Raw genomic sequence first — 24,305 nt, 5'->3', positions numbered from 1 at the left:
TGAAAAAATTACTACGTTTAGAAGATCTCTACCAAGCTCCATGAGTTTAGATTTCAAAGAGAAGCAGCCAGAAGATTTGGCGTTAGCAGAAAACTTTTACAAAGTTGGAAGGAAAGCCATTACAAGTGAAACCGTTGCAAAAATTAAATTTTTCTACGAAGAAAATTCAAATATTTTGCCTGATGAAAAATTGTTCAGCAAGAAAACCATTGAGCTATGACATATTTAGAATACAAACATAAATGATCTTCATGCTAAATAAAAGATGAAAATCCAAGCCACAAAGTGTCTAAATCACATTTTTATAATCACAGATCCAGACATGTTAAATCAAAGCAACAAGCAAAGTATGAGGGTTGTCTGTGTGAGTACTGCGAGAACATTCTTTTGAAAATACAGTGCATAAACCGATCAGGGCTATTACGTTAAGCATTGCCAGAGAAATTATAGCAAGATGAACACGGAATGAGAATTTCCAACAAAGTTAATGCATATTGGGTATTGTTAAACATACATTCTGCAAGAGCTAAATTTGCCAATTGCAAGTCTTTATTTAGGCTTCTGATGTTATATAAATTATTAATTAGACCCTTATTTACACAAGCTCAAAATCAACTCTATAGACCCTCGGATGATGGCTTGGATACCGCTTGGATTTAAACAGTCGTTCATTTAAAGTTAAATTAATAAATGGCGGACCAAGCTAACGTTTACAGTTAGTCACTGACGTCACTACCTGCGACTGGTGATGAAAGGCCTACCAATGGAGGGTTTCGTAGCCATTGCGAATGTTACTTGATAGTCGAGAATAAGTGGGTGGAGTTCTCATATGCCAACCAAACGATTGGCAATTCTCGTAGACGCTACGGACACAGTTGCTGACTATTTCTAGTACAAACTTCCAACACCATTTAGAATAAGGTAATTTGACTGAAATTTGCAATATTTCCCTTTTTATCTTCTATTTTTTGAATTATTATAGCAAGAATGGCCAACTTTTTTTTATTAAATTCTTGACGAATGTATCTTTAACCATTTATCTTTAAGGCGAAATACATTTTAGTTTGATTTGACACTGACAATATTATTGACAATATGTATGTGAAGTGTATGTAATATGCTTTTCATATCCCATACCCGGTCAGATGCCTTACCGACAGTGGACGGTTTTACACTGGTGGTATCGACACGGTAAAACACTACAAGGCAAACCAATTGCCCAGGGCAAAATCAAGGTGATGAACACTCGTGGATACAGATGTTATAGGCATGTGTCTGAAACATGTATTTTGCTAATGACACTATTGATCGTGATGTATTGTCGTTTTTCTTATACATGTATACTACTTAAAACTATGAGAACTCTACATAAGAAGCAGTATCAGGTAGTATTTTACCAAAAGCAACTGTGTTAGCCTTAACCGCATCTGCAATTATCAAGACTGGGAAAGTTATTATATCAAAACGAGGATTGATAAATCCAATGGAGATAGAAGGGGGTTCTGACTGTGAAAACAAAACTACATTGTGTTAGAGCACCGTATGCGATTTCATCTACTTTTGCGTGGTTAGTTGCTGAACTAAAAGCTCTACGGGAAAAATGTCCCAAAACAATACTATACTGTTAGAGCATTAAGTCATGTAGCAAACTCTACAAGTACTAAAGTGATACTTTACGTGATGATAGGTATGTTTTAGAGTTCAACATGGTGTACAATTTTCACTTATTGCCATGTTTCATCATTCCACTTCCAAAAAATGTAAATCATGGATTATTGGAGAATTTCCAAAAGCAGAATCAATTGCAAGAATCATTTTCGCTACCAGTGCTTTTGGCATGGGCGTAAATGAGCCAGGCATTGAATATGTGCTTCAGTGGGGGTGCCCCGTACATTCTCGGGTATATGCAGGAATTTGGGAGAGCAGATCGGGATGGCAGAGCGGCAGTGTCTTTGGTTTACCATCATACCACTGACACAAGTAGCTACTGAAGGAACAATAACATATAAAAAGTGATACATGTCGAAGGGAAATACCCAATATTATAAGAGTAAGAAATATTGCCCCCCTGTGTGTGTGTTGTGACTATTGTGAAAAACTTTGCAAATGTGAAAATTGTCCTGAAAAATGGTTATCTGAGCTACAAATCCTTGCAGAGAATGCTGAGGGTCATGGTGACTCTGACCTGATAGTTCAAAGAATATCTTAGAGGATGTGCGGGACAAAATAAAAGACCATCTAGTTTTATATAGTATAGACAGTCTCTTTGTGGGGAGGACATTGAATCAACACTCCTAAACTTAAGTGTTTTAACTGGTATTAGTGATGACATGATTACATCCATAACTAGTAATGCTCATTACATCAGCTGTGAGGAAGACTTGTTTGATTATGTTTACAGCAGTGACATAATGAAAATTTTACAAAGTTTATTAGGTTAAATCTCTCCCCAATGTCCTTCGAAGCGTCAGCCTTTGTATGGTATCTAGAAATTAGTGCAAATCCGATTGTTCTTTCTAGCAATTTAGAGGTTTCACTACAAAACAACATTGTCCTGCCAATTCTATCAACAACATCAGCTGTGTGGTTGGTCCTAAAGTTTTTATATTTGACTTGGCATAACCGGTCAGTAACTCAAGGACATGATCTCCATCCAAGTTTTTATCTGGACCCCCACAAAGATTCACAAATCTGTTCCACACAAGTTGTCTGTACTGACGTGGGATGCATAAAGCATTTATCCCAGCTGTAAGCAAAAATGACTCTAGTCTATGTCGTATACGAAGAAAGCATATCTCCAATGGCGCATTAGTCTCATACCATCCCAACTCCTTGTGGACATTACAGCAATTTTACGTAGCAGACCATATTTGGTAAATTTACAGCATATTTGGTAAGTCTATGTGGCTGGAATAATCTTTGACGTCCATGAATGTTGGCTCTTTTAGGTCTTGAGCCTAAAAGAAAACTACATGCACGTTTTTTATTGCCAAATTAGTCAAGTGTGATACACATGTAAAGGGGTTAATGCTTTAAGAAAAACAAGCGGTTGACATGCAATATACAAAAACATTTTGAAAGAGATGGTCAGGGAATATTTTAATCCATCTACAATTTCATCTAATTCTGATCATTTGTGACCTTTAGAGTGTCCACAAAAAATGTGAACGGACAGGGGCAATGACATAATACATTCATATGAAAAAGTTGATGTATGAAAAAGAATGGACACCACCACTGATATCCCCTGCAACTCCGCCCGATTCGAACTTATTCAATGAGTCAGCCAAATTGTTTAAAAAAATATGTGTCCACTATTCTTGTGCTTAATTGGTCTAGTACCTTTTTATGTCTTCTTTCGAAGCTAGGTCTAAAAACATAGGAATGTCTTTGCAGGGAGAACTGATGTCATCCACTTCTAATGCTGCTACTATAATATGACACTCTGGTCACTAAGTCAACAAATGATGATACCGCAAAATAATCACTTGTTACAGGTTTCACAATATTTTTTCTTGAAATAGTATCACGTATCTGGTATAAAGTTCCACGTCCTGATGTACTAGATGTTTTATAAAACCTGTCCATCATGGCCTGAAATACAACTAAGAGAACTCAGAAAATATAGCGGATTTGTACTGCATAATGGTAATCTGCGTTGCCTCTGCTGCAAATGGTACCACCAAAACTTTTTGAAAGTAATTGATGAATTTTGATCTTGAGTTCATCAAAATACACAACGCCGAACATACTTTGATACAATGTACTTCTTTTGTGATGGTAGATGTAGCTGCAGCTCATGTTAGTTGCCAGAGTCCAGGGCAGAATTCTCGAACTCTTTTCTAATTATATCTATATCAAACGTTTTAATGTCTGTTACTGATGATTTGTTGACTGCAAAATTACGTGATGTTTTACTAAATTCTTTGTCGAAATTACGTGATGTTTGACTAAATTCTTCGTTGACTGCAAAATTACATGATTTTTTTATACGCCCACATTTTCATGTGGACGTATATTGTCGTCGCACCTGTCCGTCCGGACGTCCACAATTTGTTTGTGGACACTCTACAGGTCACAATTCTTATCCGATTTTGACGAAACTTGAAATATAGGTTTATCTCCAAACGATCTCGGTTCCTTTCGATATTGGATCGAAACTTCATGGATTATGGCCCCTGTTTGTACGAAAAATCACGTTTTTAGCTTGTGGACACTATAGAGGTCACAATTTTTATCCAATTTTGTTGAAACTTGAAATCTAAGTTGATAATCCAAAGATCTCGGTTCCTTTCGATATTCGCGCATATCAGACCGTAACTTCCTGAATTATGGCCCCTGATTTTACAAATAATCGCGTTGTTAGCTTGTGGACCCTATAGAAGTCAAAATTTTTATCCGATTTAAAAAAAAACGTATTATTATATCACCGTTACACCATAAGGATGGATGAGTTCGAATTTCGTGAAAATCGGCCCAAAATTGACAGACAAAATGGCAGCCGTTCGTTCTCAAATAGCGTAAAAATATGGTATATCAAGGTTGTGGACCATATAGAGGTCACAATTTTTATCCGATTTTGTTGAAACTTGAAATGTAAGTTTATAACCCAAAGATCTCGGTTCCTTTCGATATTCGCGCATATCAGACCGTAACTTCCTGAATTATGGCCCCTGATTGTACGAAAAATCGCGTTTTTAGCTTGTGGACCCTATAGAAGTCAAAATTTTTATCCTATTTAAAAAAAACGTATTATTATATCACCGTTACACCATAAGGACGACTGAGTTCGAATTTCGTGAAAATCGGCCCAAAATTGACAGACAAAATGGCAGCCGTTCGTTCTCAAATAGCGTAAAAATATGGTATATCAAGGTTGTGGACCCTATAGAGGTCACAATGTTTATCCGATTTTGTTGAAACTTGAAATGTAAGTTTATAACCCAAAGATCTTGGTTCCTTTCGATATTTGCGCATATCGGATCGTAACTTCCTGAATTATGGCCCCTGATTGTACGAAAAATCGTGTTTTTAGCTTGTGGACCCTATAGAGGTCATAAATTTTATCCGATTTAAAAAACCGTATAATTATATCACCGTTACACCATAAGGACGACTGAGTTAGAATTTCGTGAAAATCGGCCCAAAATTGACAGACAAAATGGCCGCCGTTCGTTCTCAAATAGCGTAAAAATATGGTATATCAAGGTTGTGGACCCTATAGAGGTCACATTTTTTATCCGATTTTGTTGAAACTTGAAATGTAAGTTCATAACCCAAAGATCTCGGTTCCTTTCGATATTCGCGCATATCGAACCGTAACTTCCTGAATTATGGCCCCTGATTGTACGAAAAATCGCGTTTTTAGCTTGTGGACCCTATAGAGGTCATAATTTTTATCCGATTTAAAAAAAAACGTATTATTATATCACCGTTACACCCCAAGGACGACTGAGTCCGAATTTCGTGAAAATCGGACCAAAATTGACAGACAAAATGGCCGCCCGTCGTTCTCAAATAGCGTAAAAACATGGTATATCAAGGTTGTAGACCCTATAGAGGTCACAATTTTTATCTGATTTTGTTGAAACTTGAAATGTAAGTTTATAACCCAAAGATCTCGGTTCCTTTCGATATTTGCGCATATCGAATTGTAATTTCCTGAATTATGGCCCTTGATTGTAGGAAAAATCACTTTCTTTTTAGCTTGTTCTCTATCTATCTCTCGAAAATGTGGGCGTATTCTGCCTGGCAGCCGCTGGTTTACTAAATTCTTTGCATTCTTTATAAATGGAACGTATTACTGCCGTCAATGTCATCTGTCGTTCTTCTTGTCCCTTCTAAAGGCTTTCCACAGCAGACATAATCCTTCCAACTGCTATCATCTTGACTATTGGTAGTATTTTCTTCACAAGATCAATACTCATAAGTGCAATAACTTGTTTTCTTTTAACTTTTGTTGGAGATGAAGTCTTTTTGGATGGGGTGGCTGGTTTTTCATGAACAGGGTCTATCTTCACTAGTTCAATAGGATTTTGACATTCTTGTTCATCTAAATCTAAAGGCCATGTGTTAGATCTTCACAATCTGCAGACAATTGTACTGCTTCTGTTTCGGTTGTAAGTCTATGTGGCTGAAGTAATCTTTGACGTCCATGAATGTTGGCTCTTTTAGGTGTCGAGCCTAAAAGAAAATTACATGCACGTTATTTATTGCCAAATTAGTCAAGTGTGATACACATGTAAAGGGGTTAATGCTTTAAGAAAAACAAGCGGTTGACATGCAGGATACAAAAACATTTTGAAAGAGATGGTCAGGGAATATTTTAATCCATCTTCAATTTCATCTAATTCTGATCATTTGTGACCTTTAGAGTGTCCACAAAAAAATGTGAACGGACAGGGGCAATGACATAATACATTCATATGAAAAAGTTGGTGTATGAAAAAGAATGGACACCACCACTGATAAGTGTAATACACATGTAAAGGGGTTAATGCTTTAAGAAAAACAAGCGGTTGACATGCAAGATATAAAAACATTTTGAAAGAGATGGTCAGGGAGTATTTTAATCCATCTGACATAATACATTCATATGAAAAAGTTGGTGTATGAAAAAGAATTGCAATTACTCCCATCAATACAACACTAAGTCAAAACAAAAATTCAAATAGCTGCCTTGGCTAAAAGTAGCAAAAAATCGAAAATAAATATAGGAAAACTTAATATATTTTATTTAACCGTTAACATTAACTTGCTAATAAAATGTCAGTTATACTCTATGTTTTGTTTACCTAATTTATTCGCTGAACTTGCTGAAGACGGTGTTAATTTTTATGACCTTTTCTTAGCTGAAACATGGTAAATCTTTGCGTTGTGTTTTTCAGTATTTCTTTTAATTTATCTAATTCGATGGTCAGGGACACGATACGTTCTATTCTTCTTAAACAGACACGACATACATATGTTACAGCATTTTCACTTAGATCAAAGTTTACCGAATTTTATTCGACCTGCTCACGGTGTCAAATGCGGCGCCTTTCTGTGTATTGTTTTTTTTACAATAAAAACTTGGGCATTTTGGATGTTAAGCAGGAAATGCAAACGGATTTTCTGAAATGACTATTCTTGAAAATAATTAAATGGGCGTCGCCATCTTGTTTTATGACTATTGCCTCCCTTATATCGCTCTTTAACTGAACCAGCGGCTGCCAGACAGGATACGCCCACATTTCCAAGAGATGGATAGAGGACAAGCTAAAAAGAAAGTGATTTTTCCTACAATCAAGGGCCATAATTCAGGAAATTACAATTCGATATGCGCAAATATCGAAAGGAACCGAGATCTTTGTGTTATAAACTTACATTTCAAGTTTCAACAAAATCGGATAAAAATTGTGACCTCTATAGGGTCCACAACCTTGATATACCATATTTTTACGCTATTTGAGAACGAACGGCGGCCAATTTGTCTGTCAATTTTGGCCGATTTACAAGAAATTCAAACTCAGCCATCCTTAGGGTGTAACGGTGATATAATAATAGGTTTTTTTTAAATCGGATAAAAATTATGACCTCTATAGGGTCCAGAAGCTAAAAACGCGATTTTTCGTACAATCAGGGGCCATTATTCAGGAAGTTACGGTCCGATATGCGCGAATATCGAAAGGAACCGAGATCTTTGGATTATCAACTTAGATTTCAAGTTTCAACAAAATCGGATAACAATTGTGACCTCTATAGTAGGCTTGGGCGATAATGAAAAATAAATATCGTGATAATAATTTATCTAATATCACGATAAACGATATTATCGTGATAATTTTTACGTGTGTCTATAGAAGTCTAATTTTGAATTCTTGTGACGGTCTTGACCCCTGTCTTGTGTGCATACTGTATCAAATACTAATAAAGAAAAAGGTATGTTGTATTTATTATTTTATTAATATCAACCCTGGCAATCCCGTATAAATAACAAGAACAATCAATAAACAAAAAAAAACACTTTGGCACTACCAGTACTAGTCCTATAATGAGTTTGGAATCTTTGGCAAGTGGAAAACATTAAGGGCTTAATGTCTTATAGTTGTGGCTTCAATTATTTGAAATTCTTTGTCACTTTGTCACAGAAAAACAAAATAAAAAGTTAGGTTTTAATTAAACCACACTTCATAGAATACACTGCTGTATAAACTGTAAAACAATTAAGGATTTGAGTTTGACTATACAACACGTTATGATATAGATCCTACACACAAATATTCCTATTTCTTGCCAAAAAAACTAACATATTGACATTTTCTGGATTCAATCTTGTTCTTTTGCAATGTACGTTCCGATGCCGAACTGGAAGCCTGGACACAGAGGTATTTCTTGGCAAGTTTAGACAACGTAGGAAGGAAAACACAATGATCTTTCCACCATTCCAGAAGGTCACTTTCAGAGTCTAGCAACGACAAAAACAGATAATGGTTCAACTCTTTTTCTATCGTATTTTCGGTACTAGTATTTGGTTGTTTACCAGAAGAAACTCTGTTTTTGAAAAACTTCCCTAGTTTCATGACTTTTGGATGGGGTGGTAAAAAGGAATTCTCTTCTTTATCATTCTCCATCTCTGGTTCATTAACAGTAGGCCTATCATGAAACTGTTCAGCTTCTTCATGGATATATCTTAAAACTTGGGACTCTTCCTCTAAATTCAAATATCTAGCTTTGAACCTTGGATCCAAATACGAAGACATCATTAAAATTTTTCGACAGTTTTCTTCTTTATATTTATTGTTCATGTACTGTAAGATTTTATTTTTAATGTCAATACTTAAGGTAGGTTCTGCTATTTCTTCATTTTCTGTTGTGATCGGGGCAAGTATCTCTTTATTTAATACATCCATCATTGGAAGAACTGACGAAATGCTTACATACTTTTCACCACTCAAAGCATCAGTGAGTTCAGCTAAGGGCTTTAATGTTTTATTCATGACCTCCAATATTTCAAGGTCTTGCCATTTGGGGACCAGGAACGAGCTTTTACGATCATTCATTAATACAGCTCTAACTGCTTTTTTCTGCTCTAGAAATCTCCCCACCATTTCCTGAAAAGAGCCCCATCTCGTGTCACAATCTGTAATAAGCGAGTGTACTGGAAGACCCATTTCACCTTGTCGTTTTGTTAGTTCACGTCTTTTCTTCCAACTATATGAAAAAGAGGACACAATCTTCTTGCATACTGCTCTAGCGCGAACAATTCTATCGTCATTTAAGGCATGGTTAATAGCAAGGTGCAGTCGATGTCCAAAACACTGGACTCTTGGCCATCCGTTTAATGCACACGCTTTTACCACATTAGCTCCATTATCTGTTGTTATACAGGTCTGCTTCTTCTCATCTAGATTCCAGGACTGGAGTGTATCTTTCAACCCTTCACTTATGTTTTCACCTGTATGATCTTGCGGAAAGAATAATGTATGGAGGCAAATTGTTTGTAACTCCCAGTCATCATTGATGAAGTGAACAGTGTAACTATAATAAGGTTCCATAGATCGGGAAGACCATATGTCAGTTGTGGCTGAGAAATAATCAGTATGTGACAGTAGGCTTGAAACTTGGCGGTGTACTTTATTGTAAAGTTCCGGAATAGCCACCGTTGAAAAGAATTTTCTGCTTGGTAAGGTATACCTGGGCTCAAGCGTTTTCAGTAGGGAAATAAACCCCCCTTTCTCCACTGTGTAAATTGGAACCATTTCTGATGTTAGGTATTTGGTTACCGCCTCTGTTATGTTTATCCACCTTTTTGTAGTCTTTTCCAAAGGAAAACAATCAGTGGCTGGTCTAGTTGACAAAGATTTTGATGAATTTGTTGCAGCACGAGTCGCACGACATTTGTTGGCCGGAGCCCTTGTATTATTGAAATTCAAGCTTTTGTACTGACTTGGGTGTCGTGTTCGCAAATGATGATATAGGTTGGTTGTGTTGCCACCTTTAGCCATTACTGGATTTGTGCAAACTTTGCAGAATATTGTGGCCTGGTCTACGTCGTTTGGCTTAAACCCAAAGAAAGTCCAAACGGGACTGGAGGAATTTTTTTTAGGCAGCAAATCGTCGCTTGTTGTCACTTTTTTACTGTTGCTAGACGCCATGATGGATATTTACCCTTGACCCGCCGGTACGTAATATGCTATATTTTATACTTGTAGACGAATTTAATTCTATCAATAGAATGACATACTAGTTAGTCGAAGCAGAATATTAAGTTTTAATATAACGATAATATGTAACCAGAACTAGCAGGGTTCTAAAATCTACTTGTCTGAAAATCAGAACAGTGACAGTTGCGACTGGGGTAAATACTCTCCAACCTTGACCTTGCCAAACACATTTTCCTCGCTTACGAGTCCAAGCGACGATGTATTATCATCAATATTGGGACATGATAATTATCATAATCGCGATAATTTTTTTAAGTCACGATAAACCGGTTTTTCGATATTTTTAAGTAAGTCCGATATGATAAAATCGCCGATGATTTTATCACGGTATACCGAAATACCGGTATATCGCCCAACCCTACTCTATAGTGTCCACAAGCTAAAAACGTGATTTGTCGTACAAACAGGGGCCATAATCCATGAAGTTTCGATCCAATACATGCCAATATCGAAAGGAACCGAGATCTTTTGGAGATAAACCTATAATTCATGTTTCGTCAACCTATAATTCAAGTTTCGTCAAAATCGGATAAGAATTGTGACCTGTAGAGTGTCCACAAACAAATTGTGGACGGACAGGGGCGACGACAATATACGTCCACATGAAAGTGTGGGCGTATAAAAAGATAGATTCAGTACATGGTAACTTAAAAGACTGGATAATCCAAACAATGACCCACTTTTCCTCAAATTTTGACGACCCATCCGGACAAATATTTTACGAATGTATTAGATAGAGACTATAATTTTGCCTTATTTAAAAATATTTGTCAATACGAGTCGTCTATCAACTTTTTAGAGCAATCTTATAAAGTTAAAATTCACCGGAAGTGCCACCATTTTGAAAATGTAATTCAATCTTTAAAATTCTACCCGTGCTACAATTTTTATCCAATTTTCAATATCGTCACATTTTGGGAAAGCATTTACAATTCGCAATCGATCGATGCGTTTATAGAATTCTGATATTTGACCTAGATACTTTTAAAGTCACGTCATAATTTTTTTTTTTTAAATAGTATAAGACTTTGAAATCGGGTAAAATGTCAACGGCAAACGATAAATTGAGTCATTTGGTGCATATTTTGAAAGTTTTAACAAAAACACAAATGTGAACAACGTTCTGTGCAACTTTTAAAAATATTAATGTGATATATTATGGCACATCACCTTTAATATTGGTTATGTTTACTTTAAATGTTCACCAAAATATGTGTTTAGGGCTTCTACAGTTAAAATAAGTCATTTGAGTATGTAATGGTTTGCCATCGAATTTATATGACTGGATCAGTTAGTCTACGTAACTTAGTAAGCATGCCACGAGCTCGATCCCGGTGTTAGCCATTTCATTTTTTTTTTCTCAATTTCATGTAGTCCTTTTAAATGGCATATCTTTTGTCCTGCTGTTTTAAAGTATACGCAAAACGATTGTCTCATACTTTGAAGATGTATAGGTGTCGTTTAGAACACTGGAGCCTTTTCTAGCTTTGGGCGGCCAAAATGGGTTTCGTCGCGTATGGAAATCTAATCTTACTTTTATTTTTCAAAAGACCCGCGATGGCTCAGTGAGTAATGCACCGCCTCGCTAACCAGGAAGTTCGCTTACACCTGTCCCTATTTAGAGAGAGGGAGAGGGATGGGGTGACGTCAACTCGAGAAATAAATCTATAACTGTATGATTGGGTTGCATAAAAACTATCAAACCTGTTTCGAGAACAGGTCTAGTTTTAATTAACCTTAATTTTAATTGAACCTTGCGGAGATGTCTAGAAACCTATGGACATTTTGAAATATCATAATAGAAATAACTGTATGATTGGGTTGCATAAAAACTATCAAACCTGTTTCGAGAACAGGTCTAGTTTTAATTAACCTTAATTTTAATTGAACCTTGCGGAGATGTCTAGAAACCTATGGACATTTTGAAATATCATAATAGAAATAGTACTATCTGTATAGAAATTAAGTTTTTGGATAAAACAAAAATTGAATTTTACCTGCATCTGAATGTAGAGGACAGATTAAAAGTTTGATAAGCATCTTCAAATCATGACCGCAAGCGCAAGGGCTGTCTAAGGTGTGCGTTAAAAACTTAAAGTCCCACTGACTGTGGATAGTAACAAATATGGCGTCCTATTTTTATTTGCATGAGTTTTCGATCCCCCCCCCCCGCCAAGTACATAGTTGTCGAATATTTAAAATGCGGATATAATGAGGCCACAAAGGGTTGCATTTTGGGTGCAGCGTAACAATTAGACGGTAGCCAACCAGAATGTTTTATAGACCAAGACTAAAAGATAGTCCGCAGGCCCGCTATGTCTCGGCAGTAGGTTATCCAAAAAGAAAACTGGGATGCTAAACGAAGATCGCGGAACACTGAATATTTATACTGATATATGGAAAGCAATGTTAACATTCTCCCATCGTGTCGAAATGATGTGTTTCTACGAATACTTAGGGGTGTCTGAAAACCCGTAAATATGTTTTTAAAGAGGATGAATAAATGAGTCATAGACTGGTCCATGGAAATTATATGGTACTATTAACCACAATATACTAATATGGACACAGTGTGCCCATTTTTTTTAATAAGAATTAGGTCGATGGGGAGGGACTCTTTTGTACTAATGCTCGATGTGTTGAATACCTAAAGTATGACCACCTTTGGGAGTACCATTGAACGCGTAATTCTAGGGCACCTAATTAACCCAAAATCTCATGTCCATGCCAAGCAGACACCCGAAATGCACGAAGACAACAGTTCCAAGTAATTGCAATATTATATATACATCGCAATGTAGTATTACCAAGGTTAACATCATGGTATCTATAAACTTATATCTAAATGTTGAGGTAACGTAATGGTGGATTTGAACCAGATCGAGATTTGTTTAACTGGTTATGGCAGACGCTTTTGGTAGAGTAACAACATCATGTTAATACACCAGCACTACAAGTTAGTTGGCTTTGGGGTAAATAAAAAGAACGGACGACATTTTCTGCGCCAAACAACTTTATTTTGTCATTTCAAACAATACATTTTACGACCTGACGTAGGCGGTTGCTAATTGAATACCCGACTTGTGGGCGATGTCATATGACTGGATTGAAACAGCACGTCCATCTAGAGTGAAGGAACATATAGAGTTCGGTTTTATAATAGCGCAAACGCTATATACAGCTACATCAAACTCTGGTGACACACCAACCATAAACGATCCTAAGCCTTTCCATTTTCCATTCCATTTAAATTGGCTACCAACTGTCCTCGGCTGTAATATATTAAATCAGTCTGATCAAATCACAACAATGAAGTGTTTAAATCGGTATAATCAAATCACAAGAATGAGGTGTTGAAATCGGTATAAGCAAATCACAACAATAGGGGTTTTAAATGAATATAATCAATTCACAACAATGAGGTGTTTAAATCGTTATAATCAAATCGCAAGAATGAGTTCTGCGTTTAGTAACCTTTAAATCAGTTAATTCCAATCATACCCATAGTTATATTCTTTTGTTGTTTATCCCATCTGTATCTAAAGACGTATAATTGCTCAACCTGGGAATCAAACTTTACTTTTAGCGTCAACGACGATATATGAATTGTGGCACAAAATCGCTCATATATGCATTGACTTGTAATGGTTGTCGCCCAAGATATAGAGTACGCAACAAGCGACGGATTGCACCTACATATAAAATTTCAAATTTTCCCATTTTATAAAATAAAAGTCGATGACATAACATAACAAAAAGGAAAATAATGGAAAACCATTTTATTATAAAATACGTTAATCATCAATAAAAAAAAAAAATGGTCCATTAAATATCTTAACTTATCCCGAGATTATTTTCCACTTATCGTTCCTAAGGTATACCCAAATACAACAGATTAACACACAAGTATACATGTTCTCTGTTAGTTACGTATGTACCATGTAACTACAGGTAACTATAGACCATTAAATTTAAATCACAGTGCTACTATGTAAATGTGTATATATACAATGACATTATTTCTGACGAGCTCCCCAGATGAGTGAAAAGTACTTTTAAAATGTTATTAAACCAGTGTTGAAATCAGATTGCGTTTTCATACGTTTTATTTTTTCGTAGTTTACCGTCAAACCAAGTAGTGCAGTTTTACATTCACATTTCAAATGCCGTACAATATGGATGTTTGACTACTTCAGTCCGAATTGCAGGTCCACCGGTCAAATGGTGTTAACATAGTACGAGTTTGAAAACAGAATGTGAATCTAGAACTGCGAGGCTATACTGATTGTGTTTCGCCTAAATGCATCACATCGCATCATCATTTCACGTTTCAAGATTTCAATAGCCTTTATCCAGTATACACAATTTACAAATGAACAGAGACGACAAAGAGCTATGTGTGTAAGTTAGTTGTATTCTACGTCCGCTTCCACCGAGTTGATATCGCAGACAAAGAGCAATGTCTACATACATTGGATATAAGATAATCTCAAAAACCATGAATACTACATCATTGAATACTGGGGATAAATGATTGGCCAAATAAATTAACATGATAAATAAACGAAGACACACATCGCCTATTGCACAGATATTGAGTCAACAAGGACTCAGTGACAGCACCATATTCACAGCTATCGGCCTACTAAATTAAGTATGTTTATTTACGAATAGAACTGTGATATCCATTCGGGACAACTTGCCCGACTCCGGTACCCTACATCTAAGCTCGGCAGTATGATGAATTCCACCACTGAAATTACTTTCAAGTTCCTGGATTAAAAATGGCGGCGACCATGAAGACGCCTGCGAAGGGTGTTCTATCTCAAGAAACTGTATACATCATACAAAGCTTTCAATGTCTGGGGCTGTTTTTCGTTCAAGTTTATCCGATTTTAAACAAAAGACAACTTTGCAATGAATACTCTACGCACTCTTCGAGCGACGCCATTTTGAGAACTTCCTAAAAGTGGCACGTTTTGCTAATAAGTAAACCGGTAGCTGCATTATAATTGTATGGGTGTGGTACATATCACTTACCGTTATACAGTCGAGCTTAGATGTAGGCTGCCGAGATATCAAAATAAAACATGCAATATCGAGTTTTTATAATATCAAGTATCTAGAGTCATTTTCAAATCCTCATAGAACCGGGATTAATACTTCCAAGATCAAACTTTATAGTATGATAATGTTAATGAAAAGGTGTCTGAAAATGAACGCTAATATCTGGGCCCACACGGCAATAAGTCATGTTTGGTATATTTTCATAAATTAGAGATATATTCAGGTTTGGGAAAAATCAGAAAGCCTCGGAAATATCAAGACATCTTAAAAAGTTGCTAATGCCAGTTTGGCGGCATCTATGTGTTCCTTATTCCTATAAAGTTCCCACTTGATGCCTCAAATAACGGAAGAAAAATGCTGAAGAAAATTTTATTCCAAAACTAAACTTCCAAATTTCGAAAAACTGCCAGTTTGAGCCCTTGTTCGTCAAAATTAAACTATGTTTCAATTTTCAAATAAGAGTAACCTTCAATAGTTATAACTATAAAAACAAACCATTTTACCGCCTGTTGGGACATACATTCCGACGCCCATCGGTTCATTAGTTGGGTTATGCGATCTGTCCGTATCTCCGTGTCCACCTAAAACTCTGTGTGGAGGGGTGATACTATCGGTGAACCTCTATTGACAGCTGATGGTTTTCAGGTAGCTTCATCGCGGACTGTAACGTTCACTGCTTGTAAAGACCCTTACCCCGCCCAAGTAGCGTCATTTTATAGCCTAACCGGAGACAGTAGCGCTATCTACAAATGTCACGATTCGTGACGGTATCCTTGTCATTACACGTGACCCCACGTCACGTCAACAATGAAGGTACACCACGGGCTGTTGAGTAAAGTAACACCAGTTACGTATTAAAGTCGAAAAAAAACCCTGTCATTTCTAATTGTTAAGAAAACTGGAAGTTATACTTCCATATCAAACGTTTTCATATTAGTTGTTAGTAAATGTTTACGTTATCGTATATGTATAGGTCAAGTGCCATTGAAGTACACGGCCACATGATAGCAGGCTTTAACTTTAAATATCGAAAAATTTGAGTAGGAAGTTTACAAAATCTGCTTCCAAGATTTGAAGCTTTTTTATCAAATCCAATACGGCGGCCAAACGGTTGAAAATGCCAAAGTACAAGGTGAATGAAAATGAAAGATAATATCTGTGGCTAACACGGACATATTTCATATTTAGTCTATTTTCAAAATGGAGAGAAATATTCATGTTCGGGAGAAATCGGAAGTCGTCACAAAAACTTCCGGTATGCCATTTTGACAGCATCGACGTATTCCTGGGTCTTTACAGGATTCAACTTCCTATCTCAAACAGTGACGGAGATATGCCATTTTAAAAGGTCGAAAAATTGCCGAAGAAAATTTACGAAGATCTTAGATTCGAAAACTAAGCCGGTTAACTTCCGAATTTCGAAAAACAATCAGTAAGAACTCCACAATCAGTAAGAACTTTTATGGGATTTGTCAAAAAATCCAATAATGAAAATGCGATGCAGTTCCGTTAGAAAATAACGGAGATATGGGCATTTGTTTGTCCTATCCATAAAATTAGTCAAGTTATTCCAAATCTGCCAAATTATATTTAATAAATAGTTCCGATCCCCACTAGAAAATATTCAATGCCAAGATGTTTCCAACATGCGCAGTTTTGACTGCACTCACACATAAACCTTTAGTAAACGCTCGAAACACGTATTTTGCCGGATTGTCCGAACTGTATCCGTCAGTTCATTTTATTTTTCGTAAATGGTTTCGTGCGTCCTTCAAAAACATTTTCCGGGAAACTGTTCCAGATGGCGTAATCCATCGGATTCAAATCCCGGAACTTAGTGCAAGACGGGTGACATATCCACCATTTGTTTATGTAACTGGGGTGAGTGTGGTGTGATCTCTCAGTCCAGCAAATCATAATTTGATTTTTTTTTTTTTTTAAACTCGTACTATGTTGACACTATTTGAGCGAAGGGGTGAAGTTGTCAAACATCCATATTGTACCACATCTGAAACGTTTTTTCCGGGTCACCCGATATATGAAGAGAATTATTACCAGTGCTTGTGAAACCCATCCAGTATAGTCCAATCTACCAGCCTTTTCTTCCAAATAAAACTGAATCCAATTATGAAAGCCACCAATAGATGTCGATTTCTCTTCTCCGACGAGAACGTGCTCGAATCCAGAACTGTCTAATACTGGGTTACTGTTAGAACGAGGGTAAAGATTGAACCACATTTCCTTTAAGATATCTCTCCATTCAACTTGGTTTTGGGGAATATAACCTTGAAAACCATAAAAAAAACTCTCAAAAGGATGATTTATTCATGTATTAAAGTAGCTAAGTCTCCAACTCAACATCATCCAAAATTTTAAACTTTGAAAACACGAATTATATGTCAATATAAATCAACATTGATGCTGTGATCTAACCGAAAAAAGATGGGCTTCTTATATCCACGAATCGTGTACCATAATGCGTTTCAGCCCACTTCTGGCAAGAGACTCGGGGAACGAGGCTAGACACATTGCGCCAAATCAAACGGCTTATGTAGACTGGAATAACCAGACGCTAGAAATTTGAATTCAATTTGAGACTGCTGGCTTATTTCGTGGAACATAACTGATTTGAAATTAGAGTAAAAACGGAAACCATTGACTGTAAATCAGTTTATATACATTCATATTACAGTATTATATGCGTTGCGACCCACTTCTGTCCATTTCTAGGTCCCAAATGTTAGCGATTTAGCTCCTTTAACAGGATAGTGATGATCTTATAAGAAATATAAATCCCGATTAATATTTTAAATGCATATTAAACTATGAATCCATCTAGGGAATCATTTGTATTGGGCCATCTTTGCTGACACAAATAATACGAGTAACTATACCAGAGAATGTAGAAAAACACTCCTACAGACATTACAAATCAAAAGACATAAACAGTGAAAATAACCACGCCTAAATTAAATGAGCGACTGCATTACATTTTACAACTGACCGTGCAACCGCCTTGCTTGGCACCATGCCTCAAAACTCTTGACTAGATCTTTCAAGTGACGACAAACAATCGTTAAATGGGGACGTTTAATAAGATGGCCAAAGTACCACACTAAATGCCAATACATGGAAAACTGGATCTACAGTTATTAGCAGGCATAGCCTACAACAAGAAACAGCTTAGTGAAAATTTGTACATGTATAAGATATTATGGAAACAACGACAATACGCTACCCATGCAAAACACCTGTTTCAACATACATAGCAATGAAGCTATCGAACCCTACCGTACGTATGAAGAAATGTGAAGGCTTTTTGCATTACAGATGTTGCCAAAATTTCGTCCAGGAAATTATCAATCTCATCCCACTCAGTAGCTGAAATATCATCCGTTTGTCCAACATTTATATTATAATTATCCAATAGGAGAATAAATGTACGGTACGTTGCTCTACTAAATCGCGCTTCGTTTACACTAGTAAACAATCTACAATAAAACAGAGGTGAGGACATTCAATCGTATATTAGTATTCAAATAAAATGGGGACTTTAAAAAGCCTTAATTAGGTTATTTTCAGATTTACACACATGAATAACTTTACCGCTATTCTGGTACATCGTAATACTCCAGTTTACTGGATCAATTAACCAGCGGTTGCCAGGCAAGATACGCCCAAATTTCGTACAATGAGGGGCCATAATCCAGTAAGTTATGGTCTGAAATGTGCGAATATCGAAATGGACTGGGATAGTTTGGGATATAAAGATATATTTTAAATTTCATCAAAATCGGATAAAAATTGTGACAACCTTCGTATTACATACTTTTACACGATTTGCGTACAAGGAGCGGCCATTTTGTCCTGCAGTTCTGGTCCGATTTTCACGAAATTCGAATTCAATAGGGTGTAACAGTGATGCATTTAAAAGGTTTTTTTAATCGGATAAAAATTGTGACCTCTAGAAGGATCACAAGCTAAAAACGCGATTTTTCGTACAACCCAGGTCCATAATTCAAGAAGTTACGAACCGATATTGGCGAAGAATATCGAAAAGCATCAAGATCTTTGGGGTATAAACATGTATGTCAGGTTTCATCAAAATCAAATCAATTTTGATCTCAAGATGGTTCACAGCCTTAGTATTACATACTTTTACACTATTTGCGTACAAGGGGCGAACATTTTGTCCGGCAGATTAGGTCAGATCTTTTACGATATTAGAACCGAACCTTTATTGATGTGTAACTTGTGACAAGCTAAAAAGAATACAATTTTTCGAACAATCAGGGGCCAAAATCCAGGAAGTTAATTTCGGATATGCACGATTATCGACGGGAACCAAGATCTTCGTGATACAAACATAAATTTAAAGTTTCATCAAAATCGGATCAAAATCGTGGCCTCTAGAGGATCCACAACCTTGATGATATACCATATATTTACACTGTTTGCGTACGAGGGGTGGTCATTTTGTCCGGCAGTTCAGGAAGTTATGATCCGATATGCGCAAATATGGAAAGGAATCACGATCGTTGGGTAATAAACATGCATTTCACGTTTCATCAAAATCGGGCGAAAATAGTGACCTCTAGAGTGCCACAAGCTAAAAACGTGAGTTTTCGTATAGTCAGGGGCCATAATCCATGAAGTTTCGATCCGAACGACTAGGCAATTGTCCATGTCAATCCCTACGTCATTCAAAACTGACAAGGGGAAATCACGCCAAAAAATCCCGATGAATGTTCTCGGCCAATACCGGGATCGAACCCGTGACCTCCAGGCTAGCGTCTTACTTAGCCACCGTGACTGCCTGGTTAATACAAAGTGGATCCCTAAGAATTTTGACATAGAACAGAAACTTTTTCACGACATACGGCAACGAAATTGTGGGATTTTCGACTGACACTCACTCGATTGCCACAGGCTACATTTCTTAGTGGATTCTTTTAAATTTTACTTTGTAGGAGCCCTATCGATTGTGACGTGGATCGGATACTTTTTCGTTCCAGTAAATCAGTACGTACATTTCATATATTTAACGGAGCCTTCATTTTTAGCAATTCGGAAAACAACGTCAAATTTTTCATTTGTTAAATTGATATTTCACTACACTAAAAAAATATATTCGCTGGCTTATTTTGAATCGAAGGTGTTTTTTTTATTTGTTTGTTTATTGTCATCAACAGTTATAGAAACAGTAAGCACACAGGTATCACACCACCTTTCAATTCATTGTTTACTTTCCCACATACGCCCCGGCAACGTCAGCTATTTTAAAACATACTGGGGAGGGGGGGGCTGTGTACCTGGATATAAATGATTATCTTATAAATAAAATATAGTATCTTGCACGCAATTAAACATACTTATGCATAAAGATACAATACATTTTGGTAGACATGTCAGTAGGTGTAATAACCTCTATTTTTCTATACCTACTAGCGGGGTTGGACTTTATACGTTATAGATGACGTGAATACCATGGATTTAAAAACATATTTACTTTTCGTGTGTGTTTCTGATGGATTTTATTGATATCACACATGTTCATGTGACCCATTAATGAAAATAGATCACATTATCAGGTGAGATAGTAAAAGTATATTTAGTTCATTCCTTACCGACTATTTGCTCTGTCTACTCTGTCATTATCGTTAGTGCTTGATTGGTAATTGAGCTCGTATTCACTCTCAGCAAACCGGTCAACATCACTAGCCCACAAATCTTCCATTAGGGCCGTGACATCCCCGCCGGAACCAGGACCACCATTATCTACAAGAAAATATCTTATGTGTTCCCTTATCAAACTGTTCAGATGTATATAGTTGTCATAATTGTTTTTTGACACTTATATATCTTATTATCTTCGAATCATCTTTTATTAAATGTAGTAACCGCCCAAAGCAAAATATAAAATAACTACCAAATTTTTTTTTTATCGAAACTTGGATGTATGTAAAATGGTAATATAAAACCATGCGTTTGTTAGATCGGGTGTGAATTTGACAACACCTTAATTTAATTAAATGTAATCAAACACTGAGACTATTTAAAGTTCTTACCATCACATAATGAGTCATAATCACCACAGCAGTCATTAAATTGTTTACACTGTGAATTGCATTGACATGATTGACTGTTATCTAAATTACTACCACATCTTCCTTGGCATGATCCAGGAGATAGACCAACTGTAATATCAAATTCCATTTATAAAATTAAAGATACAGTAATTTATCCGCGTGTATTACTCTTACTCAATTAACATGCAAGATACGTAAACACTTTTCAAGAGATAGTCAGATTACACGAAAAATCAACAGGTTCCATCCTCTCATTGTGCTTTATATCGAATTACAAATGACTGAAACCGTAGCCTCCCTCGCGTTCATAAGGTTTGCGGAAAAGGAGGTAACTCCGGATTGGAAGGTCGGGAATTTCTGAATATCGATAGGGTTTGTCCTCTCATGGCCCCAGTGCTTCGCACCAAATCTGTTAAATACTGAGCCGCTTTCGGAACGGAAGGTCGCGGAATACACATGTTCATCGCGGAAAAGATCGGGTTGAAGTGCAAAAGTTCCAGCAACCTTGTCATTGAACGAACCTTACATTGCTTCAACTTTGTTGTCACATGTAGACATTTCAGTTGGAAAGTGCGAGGCTTGGTATTCGCGATATTTTCTATCGAGGAATTTTATAAGTAGAGAACTTGATCCCAGATCAACCGAATTACGTGAAGGCCTTGATAAGATGTTCGGAGTTGTAGCGAGATCAAGCCTTCTATGGAACATGCGTCCACATAAACCTGAACAGCAAATCACACAACATTGCACTGTGTAAAACCGAGATTCTTTCTAGTGTTTATGTCAGCCCCTGTACTGTATCTCATACTTCTTTGTTTTACAAAGTTACTATTATATTTTTTGTTTACCATTCTTCACAAATCTTGGCATAAGCGATTGTGTTGACACTTTCTTCGTTTTAGTTGTTGACAATTGGTCTATATATTAAAATAAATTACTTACGACATAATGTATTATAGTCGCTACAACAATTATTATAATTTGGACAGAGGTCATTACACTGGCATGGCTGATTTGGGTCATAAGCTGATCCACATCGACCAGTACAGGATGTTGAAGCTATAAATGTATAAGTTAAACATAAAAATGATAATATAAACTAAAAAATATTATTACATAAACTATATCGAGGAACATTTCTAATGAAAATAACCAACTACCAACAAAAGATAAAGACGATATAAATTCCAACCTGAATAAAGCTTATATTAACCTCTGACTAGATTTGTGTTTATTTTTAAGGATACGGCTTAATATAACATTTTGTAATTGGACAACACATCTGCAACGAAAACAGATTTACATGGAGCACCGATAACATTGTATTTTTTTAAAGTACTTATCGGCAAGTATTTTTCACTATTGCAGTTGCACTACTAAATAAGTTTATTAGCTTTGCTATATAAATAGGTACCGAGAAAAGGTTCAATTTCTACCAGAATAATGAAATTAATAGATAACGTTGGATAATAATACATAATAATTACCTACCTTGTGAATAAGCAACAAGTGATACAAGCAAAACAAATCCTGCATACATGATGTCAGTTTCCGGTCTGATGACTACACTTCGGTAAGGAATCAAAACAGACTTACTGTTTTACCAGGTATAATACGGATCTTTATATACCCTTTAATTGATTTATGGATTCTTTACCTTTGAAATATTAACTCAAAGTTAAAGTTATCGTAAAATAAAATTTATGACTTGCTCATTTGTAAAGCACTTCATATCACACTAGATATTACACACAAGGGCTCGTGGTCTGTTCCCAATTCTGGGTGCCCCAGCCCATCACAATAGTGTCGTTCCGTAAACCATTGAAAATTTAAACCCTACTAGCGGATTGTGTCGCTTTCCATCTCATTTTATTCTTGCCGTTCCTTCCCATTAGGGGAGGGGGTCTGTCTAATTTCGTTTTGTTTATTTGATTGTTATTTTTAGAATATATTGGTAGAGGTTACATGCTAAAATTGAAAACTGATGTTTCCTGAACTGATATATTGGAATATTGTATTTTTATTAAGTGGAGATAAATAAACCACCTTTGATACAAATTATCGACGCCCTCTTTCATGATTGTGGCTAAATCCCATAGCAACATACATGTATTCCAAGGAATAAAGATTTGTATAAATAGGAATTCAGTGTGATGTACGGACTAAAAAAAGGATAGTAATAGCCTCTTATATCTGGTAATGAAATGGGGTTTAACGTCCTACTGTTCTGCGCCGACTGAGGTAATGAAGACAGGCATACGCCGTACAGTGCGCTATGAAGAAAACTTTGCGCTGACTGCTACGCTACGGCCTACTCTTATATCGAAGTGGAATCGCACGTCAATGTGTACCTTTACTTTTCGTCCCGTACGAACGACTATACGTTGTACCTTGCCAGACTCTCTGTCTTGCACCACTGACAAGGGAGAACCACGCCAGAAAATCCAATGAATTTTCTCGGTCTCGAATACGGTACCTGTAGGTTAGCGAGCCACCGTGGGCCCCCTATAGCCCGTAAACTTTTTAAAACAACTTAAATCTCATAATACGTTAGTGTGACAAATATTTATTATTTTGAACAGAAGTGATTTTATATCTATATTGTTTACAATATATAAGATAACTTATATCTTATATATAAGAGACTAGTAATCCGGGTCCATTCACCTGATTTGATAAATACGTTTGTGGTTTATTGTTTGCAAGTTCTGTGTAGTTTTTGTGCCTTGTATTTTGGGTTTTGTTTACGTGTGGTGCTGGCTCCAAACTTACATTGTAGCGATAGTCATCGAATGGGACATACATATGTTGTAATTATCAATCTATTATGGGGCTTTAAATTGCCGATTGTGAAAGACAGAAACATCCGAAATATTCTTCAAACAATTCTGTTTTTAGCTGAGTGATACAATTTATGTACCAATAGAAGATGTCTTCTTTTTGT

The 24,305-nt window shown here is 36.4% G+C and overlaps 1 protein-coding gene and 1 pseudogene across 1 annotated transcript; both read right to left on the bottom strand.

The window, feature by feature from the left end:
* Nucleotides 1-2,764: 2,764 nt before the first annotated feature.
* LOC126830472 (E3 SUMO-protein ligase ZBED1-like) lies at nt 2,765-10,425 on the bottom strand (annotated as a pseudogene).
* Nucleotides 10,426-13,246: 2,821 nt separating this feature from the next.
* On the bottom strand, nt 13,247-22,901 carry LOC126829612 (uridylate-specific endoribonuclease-like). Its single transcript, XM_056102865.1, has 5 exons — nt 22,853-22,901; nt 22,304-22,420; nt 21,341-21,469; nt 17,328-17,557; nt 13,247-13,477 (listed from the first exon to the last, which is right to left on the bottom strand). The coding sequence occupies exons 1-5, from the start codon at nt 22,899-22,901 to the stop codon at nt 13,247-13,249; spliced, it is 756 nt and encodes a 251-aa protein (XP_055958840.1).
* Nucleotides 22,902-24,305: the final 1,404 nt, after the last annotated feature.

This window comes from Patella vulgata, chromosome 8, assembly GCF_932274485.2.
Source record: "Patella vulgata chromosome 8, xgPatVulg1.2, whole genome shotgun sequence".
Lineage (NCBI taxonomy): Eukaryota > Metazoa > Mollusca > Gastropoda > Patellidae > Patella > Patella vulgata.
The sequence above is the reverse complement of the archived record's forward strand: the minus strand, read 5'-3'. Positions and strand labels throughout refer to the sequence as shown.

Bases quoted from the DNA above. Each gene is read 5' to 3' on its own strand.
- LOC126829612 (XM_056102865.1), bottom strand. From the start codon at position 22,901: ATGTATGCAGGATTTGTTTTGCTTGTATCACTTGTTGCTTATTCACAA. The intron at 22,421-22,852 runs GTAGGTAATTAT...ATACATTTATAG, and splicing joins ACTTGTTGCTTATTCACAAG to CTTCAACATCCTGTACTGGT. The intron at 13,478-17,327 runs GTAATAATTCTC...AATATATTACAG, and splicing joins GATGGGTTTCACAAGCACTG to CCGAGGACAGTTGGTAGCCA.